This window comes from Squalius cephalus, assembly GCF_949319135.1.
Source record: "Squalius cephalus genome assembly, chromosome: 12".
Taxonomy (NCBI): Eukaryota; Metazoa; Chordata; class Actinopteri; order Cypriniformes; family Leuciscidae; genus Squalius; species Squalius cephalus.
In genome coordinates, this window is record NC_137133.1 from 25,174,764 (window position 1) to 25,200,798 (window position 26,035).

The following is a 26,035-nucleotide window of genomic DNA, read 5'->3' on the forward strand; positions in this document are numbered from 1 at the left end:
CACACACACACACACACACACACACACACACACTACTGTGAAGTACAAACAAATTTTTTTTAATTTATTTCTTAAGGGGAGGGAGATAGACGTTTATAGCCTACTGTCTATGGAGATAGAGCAGACCTTAATTTATTTACATTTGTAAATGCTGCAAAAAAAATGCCTACGTGACATAAAACTGTCTGACGTTGTTTGTTGAGACACTATGACGACGACAATAAATAGCTTTAGACGCATTTGTTGTTGAACTGGCTGACATCGATTGAAATGACTATTTGCTCAAAAATCATAAAATACACTTACTTTTTCTGGAGGTGACGTTGGATCGCGAATTAGGCAACGATCCACACTCTAGGATTAACTTTGACCCTCGTTAACAGTCAGTCAGAAAATGAATCTCGTATTTAGGAAGTTTAAGTGGTGCCTTTTCTTCATAAATAAAATCCATCCGCTGCGTTTTCAGTGGCTCTGATGTCAGTGAAGACTAGTATGTCCATTCTTACATCCCACAACACACTTCTTAGGAGACATTACCGGCTGTCGTTGAAACAATGGAGGATGCAGATCACCGAGGGCGGGGTCTATGCCAAAACCAGATGTCAATCAAATCACGTCGGCGGGGCTTAGCTCATTTCTACGTCACAGTGAGGAAAATCTAGAACAGGGTGTTCTGAGACAGTGCTTATGATTTATTGAGATAGTAAAAAAACTACTGGGTGGATTTTTATCATTCTAGGGTGGTTTTGCTCACACACTGCCAACACACATTTATGTTCAAACACCATGTAAAAGTGAATTTTGCATAATAGGTGCCCTTTAAAGAGCATTTCCCCCCTAATCTTATTAAATGTATGCTTCATCTTTTGTTTTAAATTTTTTAATTTGATCAATAAATTAAATTAGAATAGCCTAATAAGATAATATAGGGCTGTTGTTACCCTAGGTAGGGCTGATCAAATTAAATCATTTACACTGAAAATTTACAACTGCATTAAATAATGTTATGAGATTGTTTTAAATATTTTTGAATATACAAATATGAAACGTGGGAAAGAATGATACTTTTAAATATGAAAGTAAACCGCCAGTAGGAGGCGGCAGGCGACCGTCTTAATGAGCGAGTCATTGAGTCATTCATTCAAATGATTCGTTCAAACAACTGATTCATTCAAGAATGAGACAGATGTTTATGAATGGGTCATTGAATCTTTGACTTAGCCAATTCGTTCAAAACGCTGAATCATTCAGTAATGAAAACACAGTTAAGTGTTGCTGTGAGATGTGTGACGGTTCTGCTGTGATCTTTGTTTGGAACTATTTTCGTGGCTGAAACAGAACAAAAAACAGTCAATATTGTGTCTAAAATGTAAGTGACTTAACATTAATTTGAACTGTTTATTGAACTGTTGTATGAAAGCAATGTCACATTTTCAGTCGTGATGGTATTCAGGAAAACGGCACTCGTCGTGTGGGGTTGCTAAACTGTATCATATGTTAAAAATATTAAAACACATTTTGAATTTTGGCACTGGCAGTATGTTGTTAACTGAGTTTAAACTGAGTTTACATTTGTTTGGATTTCTCCTCGAGAGGCTGCGCAAGCCTCAACAGCGCAACCTTGTTACCGTCAGTAAATACATTTATTATCCACTATCGATTGCAACTTACAATAAATATCAGTTCAACCACATGCGGTTTCATGTCATCTATACATTACACACCCCATCACCAAATCATAGAAAAATTCAGTTAAGACAGTTGTATTCATCTTAAAAATACACAACAAATCAATATACAGAAAAACAGATTTCTAAAATAAGGTATAGGCCACAAATTTGTGAGTAGGCTACAGTTTTCAAAACTGAACAGGTGATGTTGTGTAATATTCAGTTACTGTAAGAAACTGTTCCAGCGGGTGGAGTTTTCTGGTACTGAATATTACACATCACCTGTGTATACTCCATTAACTAGAACAGATTTTCACTGGAACTGAATATTACATCCAAATATTGTTATGTAATCAATCAGCATATTGTTGTGTAACTTCACCTATTGGAACAGTATTTCACAATTTTTCACAGGAACTGAATATTACAAACAACTATTGCGAAAGAACGATTTACAAAACAATGATTGTGAAAGCATGCACGGATTATGAATTTGTTCACTGTTACCGTTGTACGTAGTTTTTTTTTTCTGTATAGTTCTATTTTGTTAATAAATTTTGCATTCTATTTTGGCTTTCTCGGGTGTCCCTATTTTTGTTGTGTCCCTTTTGAGCCATGGGACGAAACGGGTACGGATTGAAAAACCAAAGCAACTGTACGGTTTACAAATCTGAGCACAGCTGAGACTTTTTGTCTGGTACTTTTGGCTTAGGATATTTATTTCCGTCAAGGTCAGGCTGCGATGTCAAATGTATTCCCAGGAATGAGTGATGCGCTTTCCGCTTTTAAAGTTTTATAAAATAAGTAGCCTAAGATATGGCTTGAATGGTTTAAAAGCATTCGCAAGAATAAAAGCGCATCATATAATGTAACGCCATGCAGCCAAAGGATGGCAGAAAAAAACGGATGCTGCGTTAATTGCGTTAAATATTTACTTAACACGGAGTCTTTTCCCTTTTCTACCAGCTTATTCAACTTCCCGCGTCTACTACCTGCGCAGATATCGACGGCACAACTGGGTTGTAGGTTGCCAGGTTGAGCTCATAAATGGGTTGAAATTTGTATGATGTGTTGATTGCGCGAGTAGGATGGGTTTCATACAAGATCTGGCAACTGGACAACATTGGAATAATAGATTGATGTGATTATTCATAACGACGTTTGGGCCATACAAATAACGGGAGTTTCACAGGAGAAATAACAAAATGGGAGGGGGGCGGGAGATGGGTGTGAAATACAGGAGACTCCCGGGGAAAACGGGAGTGTTGACAGGTATGGTTTAATCAGGCTACTTGTCCGGTCGGGCAAGTAAAATTCTATTTTACTTGTCCCTTCAAAAAAATCCACTTGTCCCGGACAAGCGTTAATGTCGAGCCCTGTGGCGCCTCTGTCCCAACATACTGTACAACATGAAATACATTCACTTCACATGTTAACGTAGCGGTAGAGTTACGCTCACGTGACACTGCAGTTATTCGCAGTCATGTGTGTAATTTGCATGCTTGAATAAATGCATAACATAATGTTGCATAACATTTCATTCGCGTACACACGTAGCGCTCGCACTCTAGAAGCTTGCAACACGTGACAACTGAGCTAAGTTATCTTTTCGCGTCTTGTTGGGCTTAAACTGTCAAATACACACACAAAAAAAAATACATAAACAGTCGGTTCTGTCTAAAGTGAAAGTAGACCGTTGGAATATAAACAGATGCGTGTCTTTAACCGTTCTGCGTGAGCTCTTAAAGTGGCAGCAACCAAATAATACACATGCTGCCTTTAGTCCTTAAAGGATTAGTTCACCCCAAAATTTCCTAATAATTTACTCCAATGCCATTCAAGATATCCATGTCTTTCTTTCCTCAGTGGGAGAGAAATTATGTTATAGAGGAAAACATTTCTGGATTTTTCTTCTAACAATGGACTTCATTGGTTACCATCGTTTTTAAGTCCAAATCAATGCAGTTTCAAAAGTCTTCGAAGTGTTTAAACGGGCTGTACGTGATCACAGCTGAAAAAGAGGTTATTATCTAGCGAAAATTTAGGTCATTTTCAAAAAAAATTATAATTTATAGACTTTTTACCTTCAATAGTTCGGATTGAGCTGATCAACAAATGGACAGGGAACTACGTCATCAAGTTGAAAGGTCACGCCGGCGCCGGCAATACTATTTGAACTACTATTCATATTCATCAGAATGTTATTCATATACTATTCATATTCATATTCACTGAATACTATTACTATATATATATATATAATAGCAAACAATACTATTTGAACTCTCCTCCTACGTATGGTCGCATTGTAAACAGTGGGGCGGTACTTCTGCCGGCGCCAGCGTGACCTTTCAACGTGATGACGTGGTTCCCTGACCGTTTGTTGATCAGCTCAATCCGAACTATTGAAGGTAAAAAGTCTATAAATTATAATTTTTTTTTTTTTGAAAATGACCTATCGTTTTGCTAGATAGGGTCACAAGCTCTTCTTCAGCTGTGATCGCGTACAGCCCGTTTAAACACTTCAAAGACTTTTGAAACTGCATTGATTGGGACTTAAAAACGATGGTAACCAATGAAGTCCATTGTTAGAAGAAAAATCCAGAAATGTTTTCCTCAAAAAACATAATTTCTCTCCCACTGAGGAAAGAAAGACATGGATATCTTGGATGGCATTGGGGTGAGTAAATTATTAGGAAATTTTCATTTTGGGGTGAACTAATCCTTTAATTAAAACAACAAAAGAGAAAATCACTCACTGATCTTCACTGAAAAACTTCAGTAGCTTAAATAAGAATCAATGTATTAATTTTAAAGTGAAGTCTGTAGCATTTTATTTAAAAATGTTTTTTTATTATTATTATTATTATTTATTACTTGCAAAATGGTAAAAACAACATGAAAAGTATTGTGATAAAATAATGAATCGTGATTTTTCCTGAAAAAGTCATGATATGATATTTTTTGCCATATCGGCCACCCCTAAAAGAGGGTATAACAGAAGAACAGCGTTACAATGCCACGTAAAAAGAAGAAGACAGAAGTACATGAGCACCCGTGACAAAATGTGTTGAAGCAGGGAGTCCGCTGAAATTAAGGATTCCCGTCCCTTCTACGGCAGCCTGGATGAAATTTTGCGTGCAAGCTCTTGTGCTTGTCTGACAGATGTTGTCAAAGGTGGAAGAGTGCACATGCAAAATGCAGAGAGCTGGGATCTGAGCTGGGATCTGAGTTCTTTTGAGGTTGTGGTGTGAACAAGAAAGGGTCTGAGATCACTTCAATGCAGAAGAGGATCAAAAAAGAAACCGGGTTCTCTTTTGAGTCCACTATATTGTGAACACTGAGGTCACTTTCGGCTGGTTCGCTTTCTGGATTTTCCAAACTGGATTTGGTTCTTTTAAAATGAACTATATGTGAAAACACTCTTAAAGTCAACCCAAAAAACGATGTTAGCCAGCAGCACACACTCAAAACAAATGTTATTCATGTATGGAGCAGAAACAGCCTCCAGCGCTGTAAAGCTTTTCTAATAATTACACGGGTTCTAAAGCTCTTGCCTGATCATAACCCTTTTCTTTTTCTCTTTTTTAATGTCTCTCAGCCATCTCTCTCTCTACAGTCAATCTCCCTCTTGCTCACTCTCTCTCCTCCCCATCATGAGTGGACACGCCCCCTACTGCTGATTGACTCACTCTCTCTCCTCCCCCATCATGAGTGGACACGCCCCCTACTGCTGATTGACTCACTCTCTCTCCTACCCCATCATGAGTGGACACGCCCCCTACTGCTGATTGAGGGTGTGTTCGACATCGACTACAGCTGGATGTAACCGATCGGCGAGAGTAGCCGCGTGCAGGCGGGGAGGAGCTGCAAACGGAGACATGAAGTCGGACACTTTCTGGTTCCCGTAGTGACCACTCCTGTGGTGTTTGCATACTTTACCACAGCTGAAGTGAAATAAATGCAATATTTGCCAAATAATACACAGATGTTTCAGAGACATTTTCGTTCAACATAAGCTAGCCTACTATCAATGAAGTGGAGTCTACTTTTTTTAATCAGTTTTAATTTGATAAACATGGCACAATATAACATTGCAACTACATGAAAAGAGTGTTTACTGTTATAAAAAAAATGATTTGTGAGCTTTAGAGGAACTAAAGGTTTTCGAATAAACACGAAACACACGTGATCGTTGTCATGCGGTGAATCCGGCCCATCGTGGAACAGCTGTGTCGTCATCAGAGCTCGTGCAGCCCATTGCAGCCGCTCTTGAGAAGCTGCGCTGGCTGAGTTCTCCGGCTACTCTCGAATCGCTCTCGCGGTACTTTGATGGCATACGTCACAGTCACGTGGCGTCGGCGCTGTATCAAATCGGACAAAATTTCTAACCGGCATGCACTGCTTCAAGTCAGCCGCCGATCGGTCTGCACAGAGCTGCATGAAGTCGAACAAGCCTTATCTCACTCTCTCTCCTCCCCCATCATGAGTGGACACGCCCCCTACTGCTCTCTCTCCTCCCCATCATGAGTGGACACGCCCCCTACTGCTGATTGACACTCTCTCTCCTCCCCATCATGAGTGGACACGCCCCCTACTGCTGATTGACACTCTCTCTCCTCCCCCATCATGGGTGGACATGCCCCCTACTGCTGATTGACTCACTCTCTCTCCTCCCCCATCATGGGTGGACATGCCCCCTACTGCGCTGATTGGCTCACTCTCTCTCCTCCCCCATCATGAGTTGATATGCCCCCTACTACTGGTTGACTCACTCTCTCTCCTCCCCCATCATGAGTGGACATGCCCCCTACTACTGGTTGACTCACTCACTCTCCTCCCCCATCATGAGTGGACACGCCCCCTACTGCTGATTGACTCACTCTCTCTCTTCCCCCATCATGAGTGGACACGCCCCCTACTGCTGATTGACTCACTCTCTCTCCTCCCCCATCATGAGTGGAACGCCCCCTACTGCTGATTAGCTCACTCTCCCCCATCATGGGTGGACTCGCCCCCTACTACCTCTGATTGGTAGTGGCTGGTTTGTTGTGGTGCTCAGTCCGATCCACTTTAAACAGTGTTTTTCAGAAATCGCTTAATGCACCTAGAATGTGAAATTGAATTTATCTTGGCATAGTTAAATAACAAGAGTTCAGTACATGGACATGACATACAGTGAGTCTCAAACACCATAGTTTTCTCCTTCTTATTTAAATCTCGTTTTTGAAAAACACCCCTGAAAAACAGGCGAATCTCCACATAACACCGACTGTGACGCAACAGTCGGGATCATTAATATGTACGCCTCCAAAAATTTGCATATGCCAGCCCATGTTCAATGCCAGGCACATCTCAAGCCGAATCATCGGAAGCTCTGCAGGTGAAGAAACAAGCGAGGATCATAGGGAAAATGGCAGATCTGTCTATAATCTATCTATCTATCTATCTATAATCGGATACCGCTACAGTTTAATTTGAAGTTGTTAGTTTGCTCTGCCCATTTCACCACGGACTGTTTCTCTAACCTGGAACAATATCAAGCAGCCAGGCGTCTCTCAGCGTCTCATACTGACGAAGGGGGCAATTTCAACTAACGTTATATTCCCGCAAGCGGTAAGTAGTGATTTTATTAACGATAATTTACACTGTGTTATCTAGATCCAGCGCAATATTGTTTTTTCCTCGAGAGACATCATGGCTTGCAAACGAGCGAACGAAGCATGGCAGTTGCTCAGTGTTTGGATGTACAAATGAACACAAAAGTATTTTTTTAGTTCCTTCATCCGAGCCTCTGGAGAACCAGTGGGTTATGTGAATTTCTGATGCGTAATTGTTCAAGTTCAGACAGATAATCTTTGTCTCAAAGTCGTTCAATACTGTTTATGCATCAGTAAATCAAGCCAGTGACTAAACGCTCAACTTCACGTCGTTTCTCGCAGAAACTGCGTTGCAGTGATAAGATCTTCATTCACGCGATCAACAGGCTGTCATCTGCTCAATGCTCATCACTGCAACATTTTATGTGATGGGAATAGATCTAAATACTTAAACAAGTAATAAAAACTCAGTGAGTGTTTTAACGCAATTTTCTGACGTCATGGGATCACAACACTAAGAGATAGTAAATCTTTTCCTGGATTTTTTTTGTGCGTTCCCGAGATTAAACCTTCCTTAACATAATGCCGAAAACCCGAAGTCTCTAGGTGGTCTGGTTGAGGAGTAGATAGAAGTGCAAGATTGGTGCGCACAGACAGAACAGAAATCATGAGTTAACAATCGCAATTTTGTCCGGTGGAAAATTGTGCTAAAAACTTCTCACGATTCATTAATCTCGATAGCTGTAATAGTAAAAATGTATAAAAGCTGTAATAGTAAAAGTTTTCCAGATAGTTCTACATGTAATGCCAGATATTTCATATGCAAGCATGTCAGCCAATCACAGCAGAGGGCGTTTACTCTGAAGTCTCTCAGCAGACATGCCCCTTCAAACAGAGTGTTCAAATCAGAGGATGAAATCAGGCTAGGAAATATGCCTTTTATTTCTAAATTATAACAACTTTAGATCTAAAAAACATACTAACATTATAAGGGCACCCCAGGAAACATTATAAAATAATAACACAATCCATTCTAGGGCACCTTTAAGCTTTTCATCTAGATGACTGCTTTTAATTGTGCTTTTAAATGTCGTCGTTGACGTCTGGAGAATCCTGAGCAGTAAAGACATTTCGGTGGCTCAAAAGCTAGCTAGTTAATTTGCAATGTGTGATCTGATCTGACTGAGCAGTTGTTAGATTTGAACATCAGTAATGTGATTTAATTTAATACATTTATGTTTTCATTTGTTCAGAACAAAATCGGCAGATGTGTTACTTGTTCAGATGACATATTTTCGGATACATGCCTAGTACAGGGTTGTCAAACTCAGTTTAGCTCCAACTCTAATTTAACACACCTGAACCAGCCAATCAATGTCTTCAGGATTACTAGAATCTTCCAGGCAGGTGTTTTGGAGATAAACTCTGCAGGACAGTGGCCCTCCAGGAGCATAGTTTGACACATGTGGCCTAATAGGACATACTTCTTATTGTCATGTCGATGTACAATGTCAGATCCATTCTGATTTGTGATCACTGATTTATCCACGCAGAGGAGCAGTGCTGAAGCACTAATAAATAATAACTACTCAAAATACTCACGAAAAAAAAAAAAAAACTAAAGTAACTTGCAATTTTATGTTTCAAACAGAGATGGCGATAGAGAGGTAAAAGTTGCATACCGCAACTTTAATGAAATATGATTATTTAAAATTCTTTAGTTTCATCCACTGTCTTATCCTTGAAAGTTGCTGTCCTACATTTTGGCCAACTCGCAGCATCTTTTTTGTGGTTGTTGTTGTCTACTATTTGAAAGACTTTGCATTAGGAGCACTCCTGTGATGCTTTAAAATGCTGTAAGTAGGAATAGAGCTATAGTATATCTCTCTTTTAATGAAGTGATCTGTATATAATCCTTGATTATTTACTTGCATCTCTCTATTTCGAAGTAGCCTAAAGAATAATCTGTGTTCTTCTTTTTTCTTCTTTTTTAGGCTAAAGCCCACCCTGCCATTTGTCCCATGGAATCAGGAGGGATGGAAGACTAGCCTGTGTTCAGTCCCTCCTGTGTGTCACTCACATTCTCTGTTGGCCTTAGCCAACAACACATGTGTGAAATCTACCTTTTTTGAACTAAGGGAACGTTTTGTGAAACTCTACCGTAGGAAGGTGTGTCCCAAAGCACCACTGTATAGCATATCACACGTCACATATTCATAATTGCCTTCTGTTTTTTTTTTTATTGCACAGACACTAGTTTTCTCAATGATGACAGTTTAAGGGGAAGTAAATGGTTTCATGTCATACGTTGGGCTTTTATGATGTCAAGTAAAGGAGAATTGTGTTTTTAAGAATGTTTCTTGTTTCGTGAATCCGGCTCATGGTTGGGATGATAGCGCCATAGGACTTAAACTTTTCAGGGAAACCAAATGGCTTAAGTTGTCTTATGTCTTACTGAAAAGTATTTTGACTTAAACAGTTACACATTTCACCTTTGAAAATAGTTGTATTGTCTCTCAAACTTGTGACCATTTAAATTTTTCATTTAAAATAAAAGCTACACAGTTTGATATTTTGCTTCACATTCCTATATTTTAGTGTCCATATGTACAGTATGTATTAATGGTGTTTTGTTTGTTCTGCCCTCAGGCTCACTTGCATCATTATCTAGCAGTGGATGGCATGGAGTTGGCTGGGTTTAATGAGGCACTATCATCTATCTCAGATCTTATTGATGACTACACACACCTGGAATACCCTCTCATGCCCAATGCGCCCAGACTCACCATCGCCACCTGACTGCTGTGTATACTAGCAAAGACCCTTTCAAGGCAAGTCATTTCAGTCGGCGGCCATCTTTGAAACTCCTCTCGGGCAGCTATTTCAGTCATGCAAGTACAGCTCCTATCTCTTTGAATTGGGAAACATCAAATTCTCCAAAGCTGTTCACAAAGCTTACGATTAAATTTCATATTTAAAATCACCAATGAAATCTTACAACAACTGTCTCATAAATGTTGTTTCTTATGCTTTTTTAAAAGCATTAACAGCAGCTGCAGGGACGCAAATACTTTACTAATCAGCGATTTGGTCTTTTAGTTAGAAGGCAGGACTTATTCCACCATATTGCACACTGCACTTTCTCCCTTTCATTGTAATACACCATCTTTAGCCCTATTCGGATGGTAATCGTTTTTCCTGTGGACATCTGTAAATACATTTGCATGGCACCTCAGTGTTAAACTCATGCATTCGGATGGCGAATTATTCGCTGTTGAGGAGCGAGTTTTGTGATCCTACGAACTCTGGAACACACTGCTGATATGGTCATTCGCATGATTGTCTGCTGTAAATAAGATGTCATATGCTTGGAATTAGAATAAATTCATATTTTATTTAAAAATAGGAAAATAATATCCTAATTATTTGTTTTTTTATCTCAAAATAATGGATGTCATTTTAAAAATGTGGAAATGAGCAGAAATAAGTTAATACAGCATCTTATTGACATGAGGTAAACATAAAGCTGCTTGGTTTATATTTTTAAATGTATATAGTTTCTGCTATTTCAAATGTTTGCTTGCTTTTCTTTATCCTTTGAGTGGTGATGAAAGTGCACATTGTTCTTGTAAATACTTTACAGCATTTCAGTAATAAAAGTGTAAGTCGGCTAACTCTTTAAAATGGATCCAAATTACAGCAAAGCATAATCATTATCCTATGGTGCTCAGCAGTGGACAAAAAGGATTTAAACAGTACATTTTCAATTGATCTCTTCTTGTAAACTCAGTGATGTGGATTCGGATAGCAATTAAATCACCTCACGACCTTGGTGTTTATAAAAAAAAACAACAACAAAAAAACAAGGTAATTCGGCCGGGGATTTTGCACTTGTGGTGGTAGAAAAACACTGACATTCTGGATTCGGACAGCAATAAAATCACCGACCAGCCCCTGTAAATGATTATGTTGCAAATCAGCTCTAAGTAAGTATTATTAATCAATCATAACTTGTTACAATTAATTATGAATATTTGGATCAGTTAATAGAATTAACTTAATGTAGTAAAATTAATATTACAATCAATTAACCTGTTTGTGCCATGAACACTCAGTGTTACGGTAATTGTTTATTAATTTTACTGAAATGTACATTTCCGGGGTAAGGGACATGTCTTTCTTACTGTACAGTACTATTCAGAGCCTGTAGTCAAAATCTACATGATTAGGGACTAGGAACAGTATGAGCTTGAGACACGGACAACTTTACGTGTGATATGAACACGACTTTATTAATTAGACTAAACACTTAAACTACTCTAACACATTCATACATGCACACAGTTTACCAAGGGAAAGAGAGCTGAAGCAGAATACAGGAAAGCAAGAAGTTATTGCATTGTTTGAAATTCAGCAGATCAACAGCCTTGAGCAAACCATCAGTTTAGTTCTAACACGCCCTTCTTTAAAAGGGGTAAGGATACTTAATGTATCAAATAATGAGACTAAGTTCGATACTTGCATGTCTCGCCCATTTGAGTTAAACTGTCCTGATGCAATTTGTTGAGGCTCCAGTTGATCTTTGCTGATGTGGTGTTGATGAGAGAGAACCAGTGGGAGTCAGAGGATCTTTGGTGAATGGAAAGACAAGGCTGCAGCCTGGCACAAGCTTGGGGGTCCTTAGAAAACTTCTAGTTCAGCATCATCTTCAAATCCTTTTCATCAGGATTTCAGAAAAGGGACTAAGAGGTGTGATCTTGTGATCAGTGATTTTTAAAGTGGGAAGATGTCACACCCTCTTGAGGGTTGTGAGCCAATAAGAAGTTGTTCCCTTTGAAGGGAATTTCTTTTCGACCTTTTGTTCAAGCAGGCCTTTGAACATGTAATTTGATTGCGTGTTTAACAAAAGAATGTACACATATCTACACATATGACTTTGGTTAACCATAGTATGCAAGTCTGAAACATTAATCCAAAAGAGTTTAAAAGAGAGAATGAATACATAGGCCAAACCACATAAAAGGAAAATCATGAGATGGGAAAATTAGATACATGTTTAAACATTTCTCAAGTGGTTATATATAGAATATATAGGATTAAAAGGGTTTATTTCTCCTTCTCAGCAAGAATTAAGTGAGAGTCACAACTCTCTGCAAATTCCTTTTGGGTCGTAAAAGTCTTATCAGTCTTAATAGCCCCTTTCACACAGAGATTCCTGAAAATACACGGATAAAGTGACCCGGGATTTGACCCGGGTTCATTTGATTTTGATTCATTCACACTGCCAGTGATTTTCCGGAATCAGAGTGTGCGTTCACACACAACCCGTAAAAATCCCGTAAAGACACGTGACATCGATGTGACTTGTAATGTCTCAGCAGCGTCTTAAGTTTGCTTATGAGCTGAGATTTCTCTCTTGACAAACCACGCTTGTGCATTTTTTTCTCTATTTTGATCATAAACTTAAGCATTACGTACCGTTTCACTAGCTGGCAAACGATCCCGGCTTCAGCGTCATCACTACAACACGGCATTATTACGGCTTTTGTTCACACAGCGCACGTTCCAGGACTGAACACGGCAATGTTACTTGGTCCCCAACCTGGCATCGGTGCCGGCATCAATCCCGGGTCATGTTTGCGCTCACACAGAAGGCGTTCTGGCAATTTCCCGGCAATTTGCCGGGATCATCGCGCTGTGTGAATGGGGCTAATGTTTCCTGTAACAGGACACTGGGTTCTGCCAATGTGTTTGCTTCATTTGGGATGTTAGTTTTGGGGGAAGTTTCACAGACCTTTGTTGGGAGAGTGAGTTTGCTGGATTATTCATTAAATATAATATATATATACAGGTGCTGGTCATAAAATTAGAATATCATCAAAAAGTTGATTTATTTCAGTAATTCCGTTAAAAAAGTGAAACTTGTATATTATATAGACTCATTACATGCAAAGTGAGATATCTCAAGCCTTTATTTGTTATAATTTTGATGATTATGGCTTACAGCTTATGAAAACCACAAAATCAAAATCTCAGAAAATTAGAATATTACATGAAATCACACAGTAATTACGCAGTGATACCATGGTCATTGAACCAGGTTTTGGTTCTTTTGGCAGTGTGGGCAGGTGCAAATCCTGCTGGAAAATGAAGGAAGCATGAAGTGCTCTAAAAATGTCCTGGTCGACGCCTGCGTTGACTCTGGATTTAATAAAGCACAGTGGACCAAAGTCCTCTTTTCTGATGAGAGCAAATTTTGCATCTCATTTGGAAACCAAGGTCCCAGAGTCTGGAGGAAGAATGGAGAGGCACACAATCCAAGATGCTTGAAATCCAGTGTGAAGTTTCCACAGTCTGTGTTGGTTTGGGGAGCCATGTCATCGGCTGGTGTTGGTCCACTGTGCTGTCCACTCAACGCAGCCGTCTACCAGGACATTTCCAGAGCACTTCATGCTTCCTTCAGCAGACAAGCTTTATGGAGATGCTGACTTCATTTTCCAGCAGGATTTGCACCGGCCCACACTGCCAAAATAACCAAAACCTGGTTCAATGACCATGGTATTACTGTATAATTACTGTGTGATTTCATGTAATATTCTAATTTTCTGGGATTTTGATTTCGTGGGTTTCATAAGCTGTAAGCCATAATCATCAAAATTATAACAAATAAAGGCTTGAGATATCTCACTTTGCATGTAATGAGTCTATATAATATACAAGTTTCACTTTTTTAATGGAATTACTGAAATAAATCAACTTTTTGATGATATTCTAATTTTATGACCAGCACCTATATATATAGTCTGATTGGTCCAGATGCTACATTAAGAATATCTTACGGCCCCATGAGAAACAATTACGACCAGAACAGGCCTTTTTGTGTACGTAGTCTTTGATACTAGACAAAGTGATCTACATGTATAATAAACAATACTTTCAAATTTTTGGACCAATATTTTCTTGATGTTAACTGTCTCTGTTGTAGAGACTATGGGCCCTATTTTAACGATCTAAGCGCACAGCGCAAGTGCATTTAGGGCATTCAAATCCACTTTTGCTAGTTTAACGGCGTGAAAAATGGTCGGCACTCCCAGCGCATGGTCTAAAAGCATGTCCCTATTCTCTTAATGAGTAATGGGTGTGTTTTGGGCTTTATGTGCAATAAACCAATCAGAGTCTCATCTCCCATTCCCTTTAAAAGCCAGTTGTGCTCGCGCCATGGTGGATTCGCTATTTACATGCCGGAATTTGCAAGCAAAAAAACTGAACGCTTCTCCAGCGAGGAAACGGACCATCTACGGGACAAGCCGGATTCCACCATAGCTTTATGTACACAATAGTAATCTCTTACATTGTAATCCTTTCATTTTTAATATTTGCCATGTTTGTGTGCCGATGCGCGTTCCTGTGTGTGTAATAAGCTGATTGTACACGCGTTGTGGACCCGCCTATAGGCACACATTACTAATGCGCCCTTTAAATAACAAAAAAAAATACTGCACCATTGACTTTAGACCAGGTTTTTGTTTGTCAATTTCAGTTCCTCAAAATAGCAACCCGCCAACAATGCACCTGAACACACATCATTTCAGACCATCATTTCAGACCATTTCAGACATGGGCGCACAAATGGGCAAATGCATTTTGCTATTTAAAGCAGGACGTGAAAATAAAAACTGTGTCGGGCTGAAACTAGCAAAAAACACTTGCGTCGCGCCTGCCGCTGCATTGCGCCGGGTGTATGATAGGGCCCATAGAAACATTGGCTCAACCAGTGGTGTGAATTCGGAGTGGATCTGTGGATCTATAACAGACAAACAGAGTTTTGGTGACACTAGTGCATTGATGGACAGTTCTGGTACTGCGGAGTTGAGCTCCATCCCTAATCTAACAAACCTACCTGTAATTATCAAGTAATCCTGAAGACTTTGGTTAGATTTGTTTATAGAGGTGTTGGATCAGGGATGTACCTCATCTCTGCAGGACAGTAGCCTTCAGGGAAAGGAATTGCCCATCCATGTACAAGTGCCACTTCACCTGTAAAATGTTGTTTGTTTTTGTGTACGAAAAAGTGAATAAAATAGTCATAATATCAAACATTGCCTGAATAATGTAGTTTTAATAGAAGGAAACACAGATTCATTTTTTATTACACTTCAGTAAAACACAAGAAATGCCACTTTATGTAATACTAGATTAACACACACTGTCAATTCTATAGTCTTGTCATTGGCATAGTCAAACTCTCATCCTCATTTAATATGGCTCTCTCTATATTGACCTGTTGGCAGATGATTTGTTTGTAGGTTAGCTGTATTTTTACTTTACACTTGTTTTCATATCCCTATAATCATTCATTCAGATTTAATTTATGCCTGTTTAATCAGTTGTTGCAGGTCCCTGAAGTATTTTTGTCATTCTCTAATGACCAGTGATACAGTTCATTGATCGTGTTGTCGTGTTTGAAGCTATGTTTCCCTTAAAACATTTTAATACCTCATAGGTTTTTAATTAAATTCAATCTTAAATTCTTGCATAAAGTCATAAAAGGTCTTAAATGTAATATCCTTAAACATACAGACAGTGATGGGTATTAACTGATTAAATGTCATGGATTACGTAATCAGATTCCAAAAATTTAGTACTTGTAATTAGATTATATTACAGTATGTTTTAAAATGCTCATAATCAGATTACAGTTACTTTTTATAGATTATATGATTACGTATTCACACAATGGCAGTAAATTATTCATAATTTATTCATTCTCACTAATTCTTCTTTTTACCCTTATATTTTCTTTTCTAAAAAATCTGATTGTATCATACGGTTTAGCTTTGACTATGTTCACAATGTGGAACTACTAAACACTGGATATGGTAAAGAGTGTTTCACAGCTACGCATCAGCAGTGACAAAAATATTTAAATCCTAGAAAACGTTGAATGTGTAATGTCATTGCTGTTTTCATGTTTATAATTATTTGTTCATGTAATGCAGGGATTCCCAAACTTTTTTTTTGGTCAGACAAACCCCTTTGACCTAAAAAATTTTCTTGGAGACCCCTGAGATTTTTAACAAGTTTGATCAAAAGTAATCTAAAAGTAGTCCGAATACATTACCTAAAATGGGTAATATAGATTACATTACTAACTACAATTATTGTCATGTAATTTGAAATTAGTACAAGACTACAGTTTGCAATTAATCTGCCCAGTACTGCATACAGATACCCTATAGGTGGGTCAAATTCTCAAGAGCTGTTCACACATACAGCAATTCATAGTTTTCAGTCCCATGACTGGCACAGAGACCTGGAGAGCAAAACACCCATACAACTGCAGCACAGGCCTGTCAATTATGAATCTGTTACAAGCCATGAATATTAAGATCACCTCTCAAATATATGTGAACAGAAAAGCAAGTTCTGGACACCTGTGATCCATAAATGGCACCCACCACAGTATTTCAATCACTCCAAACAGCAGGACATCCTAAACATTTAACGTGGCTTCATGTACTATTTAAAAGATCAAATTCAGGATACACCTTATTGATGATGCATGCTATATACAGGAACACACAAGCCCAGAATATGATCTTAATGCATTAAGCCATATCAAACATTTTCTCTATAATGATTTTCTTTGGAAAAACGCTTAACATGCAGTTAAGTGTGTTGCGTTCATATTGTGTTAAAGGTTTATCTGTCTGCCCATATGTAGGATGCATCATCAATAAGGTGTATGTTGAATTTGGTCTTTTAACAGCACTGTCCAGGTACAAAAATGGTAAGAAATAACAATATACAGTGACTAATTGTCTGGAAGTCAATTGTTGCAAAGTTCAAGAGAGTTCAGCTCTATGCAAATGCACAGCACTGCGGCAGCTACCGATGGGAGTGTGTACTGTGCCGGTTCATCCGACTCTTGACGTCAGTTTGCCCCTGAATATATTATTTATATTAATATTATCTTTCCCCAAATACTGCACCACATTAATGCTCTATTTTAAATTACTTTTATCTTGTCTTCTGTTCAGTACGGAAGAGGATTAGGGCCAAGCAATAATAAAAAAATAAAACCATCTCAAGATTAAAGTCATTATAATGCGAGATTAAACTCGTTAAATTTCGAGAAAAAAAGTCGAAATACAATCTTGAGAATAAACTCATTAAATATCGAGAATAAAGTCCTTGTGTTTCGAGAAAAAACTCGTTAAATTTCGAGAAAAAATTCGAAATACAATCTTGAGAATAAACTCATTACATTTCGAGAATAAAGTCATTGTGTTTCGAGAATAAACTCATTAAATTTCGAGAATAAAGTCGTTGTGTTTCGAGAAAAAAAACTCGTTAAATTTCGAGAAAAAAAGTCGAAATAATTGTGAGAATAAACTCATTAAATTTCGAGAGTAAAGTCGTTGCGTTTCGAGAAAAAAAGTCGAAATGAAATTTAGAGAATAACGCATTCGATCAGTGTTCATTGCATAGCCTACTGACAGAGGACATGGCAGAGTTGGATCACTTAGTCAAGCTATATTTTAGACTTTCTTTCAGTAACAAAGCCGGTCGGCTAGAGGAGGAGCTGTAGCCTACTATCATGGAATAATGTCCACTTTAATGCACCCTATAGGCGGGTGAGAAACAGCGCCATGAATTATGCAGAAAATGCTAGACTGCTCTTTGTGCATTGTGTAATGTGTCAAGTTCAAAGCTTCATAAAACAATAATTCCACAGTAAAAACTGCTTAAAATTTGGATTTCGTTAGACAACAGCTCTTCTATAATGGGATAATGTGCACTTTAACGCACCCTCTGATGCGGCCTAGAAAATGCACAACTAGTAGGAATGATGGCGCAATAAGGCGACTCTGAATTTGTTTGTCCCATTTAAAACTTTAGTCCATAAAAAAAACCCGGTAGCCTACAGAAATTTGTGCCAATATTTCGGTTTCCACTAGATCAATATATGCTTTATTACTCCCTTTAGTCGGATTTAACGCACCCCGTATATGGCTGAGAAATGCAGAATTTCTTCATTCATTTCTAACAGAGCTTGGTGCGAGCAATGCCATACACACAGGGTGCTTAAGGAAGCGTTGCGTCATTTAAAGGGGAGGTCCGCGCGTCAATAACGAATAAGTAACTGGATTCAGCCTCGTATGCAATGAACTCTGATCGAATGCGTTATTCTCTACATTTCATTTCAACTTTTTTTCTCGAAACACAACGACTTTATTCTCGAAATTTAATGAGTTTATTCTCACGATTATTTCGACTTTTTTTCTCGAAATTTAACGAGTTTTTTTCTCGAAACACAACGACTTTATTCTCGTAATGTAATGAGTTTATTCTCAAGATTGTATTTCGACTTTTTTCTCGAAATTTAACGAGTTTTTTCTCGAAACACAACGACTTTATTCTCCATATTTAATGAGTTTATTCTCAAGATTGTATTTCGACTTTTTTTCTCGAAATTTAACGAGTTTAATCTCGCATTATAATGACTTTAATCTTGAGATGGTTTTATTTTTTTATTATTGCTTGGCCCTAATACTCTTCCGTAGGTTCAGACCTTCTAAAGCTATGAAAAATATATTTTTCCTTCATGAATATTTATGCAGTTGAACATGAATAGGAATGCAAAAGGATGACTTTCCCTGGGTATTCCATTATAGATCTTGCCTTTGGCACGATTTCTGTTTTCTGTGTCACCTCTAGTTGGTTGAGCTTCACTCCAGGATAATGTGTAGTGTAGATGTGTTTTTTTTTTTTTTTTTTTTAAAGAGGTTTAAATTATTCTGACTTTTGACTTACTCAGAAGCATGTATCAATGTTTAACCTCTGAGTTGAGTTTTTGGAAGGTCAGCATGTTATACTACAAGTTTACTTGATAATGCAGTGTTATCTCTACAGGTACCTGTGACTGAGGATTTGAGTCATAGTTAAAGCAAGACTTGTATTAACATGTTTGACATTGATTCATTAAAGTGTTTAGAAAATGTCTCCCCTTCTTCTTTACTTGCCATATTCCAAACAACAGAGTAAAACACTGATTTTGATTTGTTCAGACAGTTGGGCGTTTAGGCCTGAAACATACTCTACTCAAATATGTGAATGCAGACACAATTTTACGTGCTTATGAAAGTCATTTCATAAAACAAGTACACACTGCACTTTCTGCGTCGACTCTAGGGACACTATCCACCTTATTTTACATTGTGGAAAAATATATTTTTGTGAATGTGTGAGACTTCTGATTCATTAGCTGCTATAGGTAAATAACTAGAAAAATAACAAAGTGCAGTAAACATTACAACTATTTGTGCTACAAACTAGTTTATAATTACGACAATACATTAAAATAAAATGGTAAGAAATGCCAGTTTGCATTATCAAGCAGCATTACAAGCTGTTTTGTACAGCTAAAAATTACTAAGCGGATGACACGAAGCCAGACACATTCAATTTACAAATGGCTGCGTGCGCTGTACATTAAAAATAAAATGGATAGTTTCATTAGTGAAAACACATTTGGTCTTACCACTTCTTGGTAAACTACTGTAAAACAACAGTTTGAATCAGGTCTTTCTGAACCATGCCATTACATGTTATAAAAGCGTATAGCTGCCTGAACCAACACATTCAGTTCAATGGCAGACGATTGAAAGCAACTCTGAGGTACTGAGGTTTATTACCTGCACCAAAGTGCATGAACACATTTACAACAGGAGTGTGTTGACAATTACTTGTGTCTTCGTTTACATACTTGCATAGAGTATTTCTGGCCAAAACTGTGCATATGCTATAGCTAGCTTTAAGTAAAACTAATAAGCATTGTGTGCTTCCTTTTTTTTTTTTTTTGTCTGTTTTATATTAAGTGCAGCTCTGAGAACATGTCATCACCGTTACACTTCCTCTGACACACACAAGACGTGATCCACTGCATCTTCCAGCGTACGTTAGATCCTCCTTTGCAGTGGAAGTCTATGTTCAGCATTGTGGACTTGTTGGGAAGGCAGCAGCGCTTGTCTGTGCAGATGCCGCAGTATGTCGGCCGGTGCTTCTTAACGCTGCTACAGCCAGACAGCGTGAGCTTCTCCGCTTTACTGGCCTGGAACTTCGCTCGGCAGGTTTTCCCTCTTGGCATCTGTGCATGAAAGAGAGGATTACAAGAAAAATCCTTTCATTTCTTATGATTTGGGGTTCAAAAATAGAACTTTGGAAAAGTTCTGCTTCATTAGGTAATTTACTGTAATATACTTGCATATCCTTGAGTATAAGAAATAATGAATTTCAGCATCCTTTTAGGCATTGTCTGCCAATGTTGTGAAGAAGAATGGCCTGCCTGTGTGACAGAGTTTCAGTCCAGTTGATGGAAATGTCACTTGCCCTTTCAGAGCCTGTGCTTTTACCCCTGAAAATGTTTAATTCATTGATTCTTGTACATTCCTTTTTTTGTGCCTTGCTAATGTAAATGTTTGGTTTTCAGTGACGTATTTATATCGCTTTTGCTGTTTATATTTATATCGCTGTTATTTAGCATAGATGACTTGAATTTAGATTGACTGAAACTATGTCTGATTTCTCAGAATACATTGTCCAAATGTACATTGTCTTTCTATAAAGAAAAAGAAATGTCATTTATACAAATATAAATATATATATATATATAACCGATATTAAAATATAAAATTAAACAGGGCCCACACTTCCTTACAGAAAATAAGCTTGTTTCAATCCTAAAGCAATATTCCATGAACTGTTACATGTATTATTCTGCAGTACTTCAGTTAGCATGTATCCAATCTGTGAAATGGAAATGGACCAGAAGTAGCTAAAATCACAAGCCTTTAAAAAAAAAAAAAACATTCCTGAAACTGGGTAGAAGTTTAGAAATACACAATTGACATAATGAAGTGCTGAAGTCAACTGGTTTTAATAATATACTTAATATCTCTGTGTAAAACTAAAACAATGATGCTGCCACTATTATACGGTTGATCTGTAGTGTAGCTTCAAATAAAAACAATATGGAATTTTGGCCCCACTTTATGGTAAATATTGACTATTTTTATTTAATAATTCGTGTCTATCTTCCTTCCTTAAACAGTCTTAACAAAAGCACAAATTTCAGCTGAGGTAGCTGATTTGACATGATGTAACTGTCAGGCTTCTGGGTGGATGATGTAGGAGTCGAACACGAAGATGAAGAAACAAAGGTTTTAATCCTCAAATTTAGCAAATACAAACAACAGGGAGCGTGCGCTCAGAGCATGACTGAAAGCATAACATAAACATTGACCGACAAGTGAAGAGTGAAAACCAGGAACTTAAATACACACACAGATGAACACAAGACAGGTGATGCAGATAATGATGAACAGGTGGGTAATGAAGGGAGTGAGTTCAGGTGTGGAAACAAGGAGGATTCTGGGAACTGTAGTGCAGACAGGACGATGACAGACAGTGAATGTGACATTACTCCCCCCTCCCGCAAGGCGCGTCCCGCGCCGAAGAAGGCAGCATACGGGAGGGGGGGTGGGCATCCTGGAGTCCGTGACGGGAAGGTGGAACAGGTTCAGAAGGACGGACTCCAGGATGGTGGCAGGACAGACAGAGGAGGAGGTGATCACAACGGTGCAGACAGACGACAGAACCAAGGCGGTGCAGGTTGAAGACAGGACCCTTCGGGTGACCATGGCGATGCGGACCCTTCAGGTGGCCACGGCGGTGAAGACCCTTCAGGTGGCCATGGCGGAGAAGACCCTCCGGGTGGCCAAGGCGGTGATGTCCCCTCAGGCGACCAGGGCGGAACAGGCTGGTACAGAGGCGTATGGCCCCCCCCCCCCCAAATTTTCTTGGGGAGGCTCCCCAGTATGGAGTCCTGAGCCAGCGATGAAGAGGATTTTGAGCTGGGCAGGACCAGCGGCGAAGAAGACTCTGAGCTGGGCAGGACCAGCGGCGAAGAGGGCTCGGTGCTGGGCAGCAATGAGGGCTCGGTGCTGGGCAGCGAAGAGGGCTCGGTGCTGGGCAGCGAAGAGGGCTCGGTGCTGGGCAGCGCTGAGGGCTCGGTGCTGGGCAGATCCAGCGATGAGGGCCTAGTGCTGGGCAGATCCAGCGATGAGGGCTCTGTGCTGGGCAGATCCAACGATGAGGGCTCTGTGCTGGGCAGATCCAGCGATGAGGGCTCTGTGCTGGGCAGATCCAGCGATGAGGGCTCTGTGCTGGACGGGACCAGCGGTGAAGAGGACTTTGCGAGCATGACGCTGTTAGTCTCCAGCTCGATGGGCATGATGCTCACTGTCTCAGGCGCGGCGGGCATGACGCTCACAGCCTCAGGGGCGGCGGGCACGACGCATACTGCCTTGGTCTTGGCAGCTCTGACGTAAAGTGCAGGCTCGGCTGGACTGGCGTGAAGTGCCGTATTGCTAGTGCTGGTGACTGAATTCCGGATGATGATGGGTGGCGTGGTGAAGATGGCTGGTGTGTGTGGTTGAGTGGTGATGTCATCCTCAGCCTCACCAACGGTGAGGGCTGACCCACTCAACCACAACACATGATCAAGATAACCGGCGAAGGTTCCTGGAAAAGCTGCTGCTGGGGCTTGCTGGTGCAGATGATCGTCTAATCCCAACCAAAAGACAGATTTTAAGACCTCATCTGACCAGCTTACCCCAGCAGAGAGTTCCAGGATAACGGCGATGTAATTCTCAACTGAAAGTCCATCTTGAAAAGTGGTGAGTAATGAGTGAGCTGGGTAAACCGGGGTGATAATGATTCCCATGCTGACTCCTCTTTTGGTCGGTCAATCTGTCAGGCTTCTGGGTGGATGATGTAGGAGTCGAACACTAGTGATGTGACATTTGAAGCGAGGCGTCGGAGCTTGTGTCGAGAAAAAATGGGCGTGCCAGATGAAGCCGCGATTCGAGGCTTGTGTTGTTAACGTGAAAATCACGTGACTAATGACAAACGAGGCCTCGGTTTGTGTGGATACGTCATCGGTTCGGTCTGAGTGTCGCTTCCGGATAAAATGCGGTTCGAAACTCGCGCCACCTTGTGGGTGTTGTCAGGAGTAGTAGAAGCAGTTGTAGTAGTGTCAGAGAGTCAGAGAGTTAGAAAACTATCATTGTCAGTGTCAGTGTCGTTATTGTGTCATTATGTGAGGGCTGTATATTATTACATTATCAGGTTAGAATAGTTGTAGTATATTATTATTATAGTAGGCCTAGCTATATTATAGTCTTGTTATATTAATTAGATAAGATTATTTGGATTGCTCTGGATTTTTGGATCTGGACTGGACTGCTTTTTGATTTGGATTGCCCTTTTGGATTTGTTTGCTTTTTGTGACTCTTCCTTTTTCCTGGTAATGGAGCCAGCAAGAAAGAGGGAATCCTCCGCTGTCTGGGCTCAACAGAAGCATCAGTATCCTCATTTGTACCAGCTGGCACTGGCATTTTATGTTCCCCTGCATCCTCTGTTCCTTGTGAAAGGATCTTTTCCAAGGCTAGAGAGATTTTGTCCAAGAAGAGGAATCATCTAAACCCCAACACACTTGAAATAATTCTGTTTCTCAATTAAACATCTATTGTAATCCTTCCTTCCGGACTATTCTGATGCAGTTTACTTTAATCTGTTATCTATAATCTGCTAAATGAATAAATGTACTTTATTACACTCCCTCTAACATAAGCACTGCACTCAACACAGTGTCAGTATTGTTGTTCATACTGTCACTATCCAAACAATTTATGAATAATTAATTAACTATGTGTGTGACTCAGCACAAGTAAATTCAGACAGAGAAAGATACATATTTTATATTATACACAGTAATGGACAAATGTCTGATCATGTCTTTTTATTATTGCAAATGAAAGGTTACAGACATCAACAGTGAGTACAAAATAAATAAATAAATATTTTTATTTATAAAAATATTTTTATAAAATATAAATTTAAATATAAATATACAAATAAATATAAATATTTATTTGTATATTTATATTACAAATAAATATTTTTATTTATAAAAGTATTTTTAGAAAATATACATTGGGAGGGAGGGAGGGAGGGAGGGAGGGAGGGAGGGGGGGGCGCGACACTGGTTCAGAATGAATTAATTTGTCTGCTATTTCTTTGCACAGTAGCTAGGTGTCACTAGTGAGCAATGCTGAATGAAGCTTCGAGTAATGAACCTTTGGCTGAAGCAATGGGCTGCGAGGTCTCAGTGGTTCAGGAAGCCTCATTTTGCCATCACTATCGAACACGAAGATGAAGAAACAAAGGTTTTAATTCTCAAATTTAGCAAATACAAACAACAGGGAGCGTGCGCTCAGAGCATGACTGAAAGCATAACATAAACATTGACCGACAAGTGAAGAGTGAAAACCAGGAACTTAAATACACACACAGATGAACACAAGACAGGTGATGCAGATAATGATGATGAACAGGTGGGTAATGAAGGGAGTGAGTTCAGGTGTGGAAACAAGGAGGATTCTGGGAACTGTAGTGCAGACAGACAGTGAATGTGACAGTAACCCTATTGTCAATCTTTGGATGTCAAAGAATTATAGCTTTGTGATTGTTGCAACCCTGTTGCCACCATTTGGAAAATGTCTAAATACATCAGTTTTTCTTACAATAACTAAGTAATATGGCAGTCAACACTACAATGTGTGTATAGGTGGTAAAAAATAAAATAAAAATCAGCTATTTTAATTTTGTAGTAGATTAGTTTATGCACCGTATCTAATAGTTCCCAAATAAATAAACTGGTATTTGTGCCTCTATCGCCAAGTCCAATAGTGCCCTGTTCATTAAAAGTGCATATTAACATCAGGTTATGGTGGTTTTCTTTTCAGTTGAGACTTTTGTGTTTGTGTCAGGCACTAACACGCCTGTTCTTGACTGTTTGTTTCAATAAAAACTTACTGCAAGATCCTCATGGTTGTAATTTTCCCTTAAGCTCTTTAGGAATGCTATAGTATAGTACTGTGAGTAATCTGACATCAGTACTGACACCTGACACTAAAGGTCATTGACGTTTTTTGTTTTGTTTTTTTACTTTCTTGCAAATCCACCTTTATATAAAGCTGACGAGATCATATTGCCCTGGTTCTTATTCAACTACCAACCCAATTAGTAACTGTCATTTTCAGTACGCAGATAAACAAGTTTCATTTCCTTTAAAAAAGTATTCACACTTAATTCACTCCATTAGATAATAAAATACAGCAAGTAACACTTGTGGCCGGTTGCATAAACTGCTTAGACTCGTCTTAAAAGTTAGTCATCTAATTTTTTCTTCCTAACTTTTTAAAGTCATTTACATGAAAGTTAGATTTGTCTAATTTGAATCAGAAAAGTAAGACTAACTGCTAGTTGGTCAAACTAGTTCTTAAGACGGCCTTAAAGGTAGGGTAAGCAGTTTTTTTTAATAAACACTTTTTTGTTATCCTGGTTGAAACTCTTCACATCCTGATAAACAATCAGTAATAGAAGTGGTCTAAATATTAAAACATGTACATGTATTTTCTGCCTCTTCTGTCTGAATACAATAATTCAATGTCCTACCTCTCTTTGGTATACAATGCAAAGACATTTTAAAGTATCGCTCAAGAGTCTTAATCCATGTTGATTTTATTTTCTAGTTTAACTTTGCCCAGCATGTGATGTTAGGATAGATCTCTTACCTTCAGTCCCTTTAGAGCATTTTTATCACATGGTCGAAGCAGACAGAGTTGGCGCTCTTTTCTC

At 39.0% G+C, this 26,035-nt stretch overlaps 2 protein-coding genes across 4 annotated transcripts in view; one reads left to right on the forward strand and one right to left on the reverse strand.

The window, feature by feature from the left end:
• tube1 (tubulin, epsilon 1) overlaps window positions 1-26,035 on the forward strand; it is a 204,035-nt gene that overhangs the window by 171,877 nt on the left and 6,123 nt on the right. For 2 of the 3 annotated variants that reach the window (XM_079887750.1, XM_079887752.1), the window contains 2 exons: window positions 9,265-9,439; window positions 9,920-11,110. In XM_079887750.1, coding sequence (XP_079743876.1) covers window positions 9,265-9,439; window positions 9,920-10,069 — 325 coding nt within the window. In that variant the 3' untranslated portion in view covers window positions 10,070-11,110. Of the gene's footprint in view, window positions 1-9,264; window positions 9,440-9,919; window positions 11,111-26,035 lie in introns of those variants that run through there. The other variant, XM_079887751.1, reaches the window with a different exon arrangement.
• ccn6 (cellular communication network factor 6) overlaps window positions 19,759-26,035 on the reverse strand; it is a gene marked incomplete at its 5' end in the record, with an annotated part of 15,570 nt that continues 9,293 nt past the window's right edge. The window contains 2 exons of the mRNA XM_079888692.1: window positions 19,759-20,420; window positions 25,972-26,032. Of these exons, the coding sequence (XP_079744818.1) occupies window positions 20,142-20,420; window positions 25,972-26,032 (340 nt within the window). The 3' untranslated portion in view covers window positions 19,759-20,141. The remainder of the gene's footprint in view (window positions 20,421-25,971; window positions 26,033-26,035) is intronic.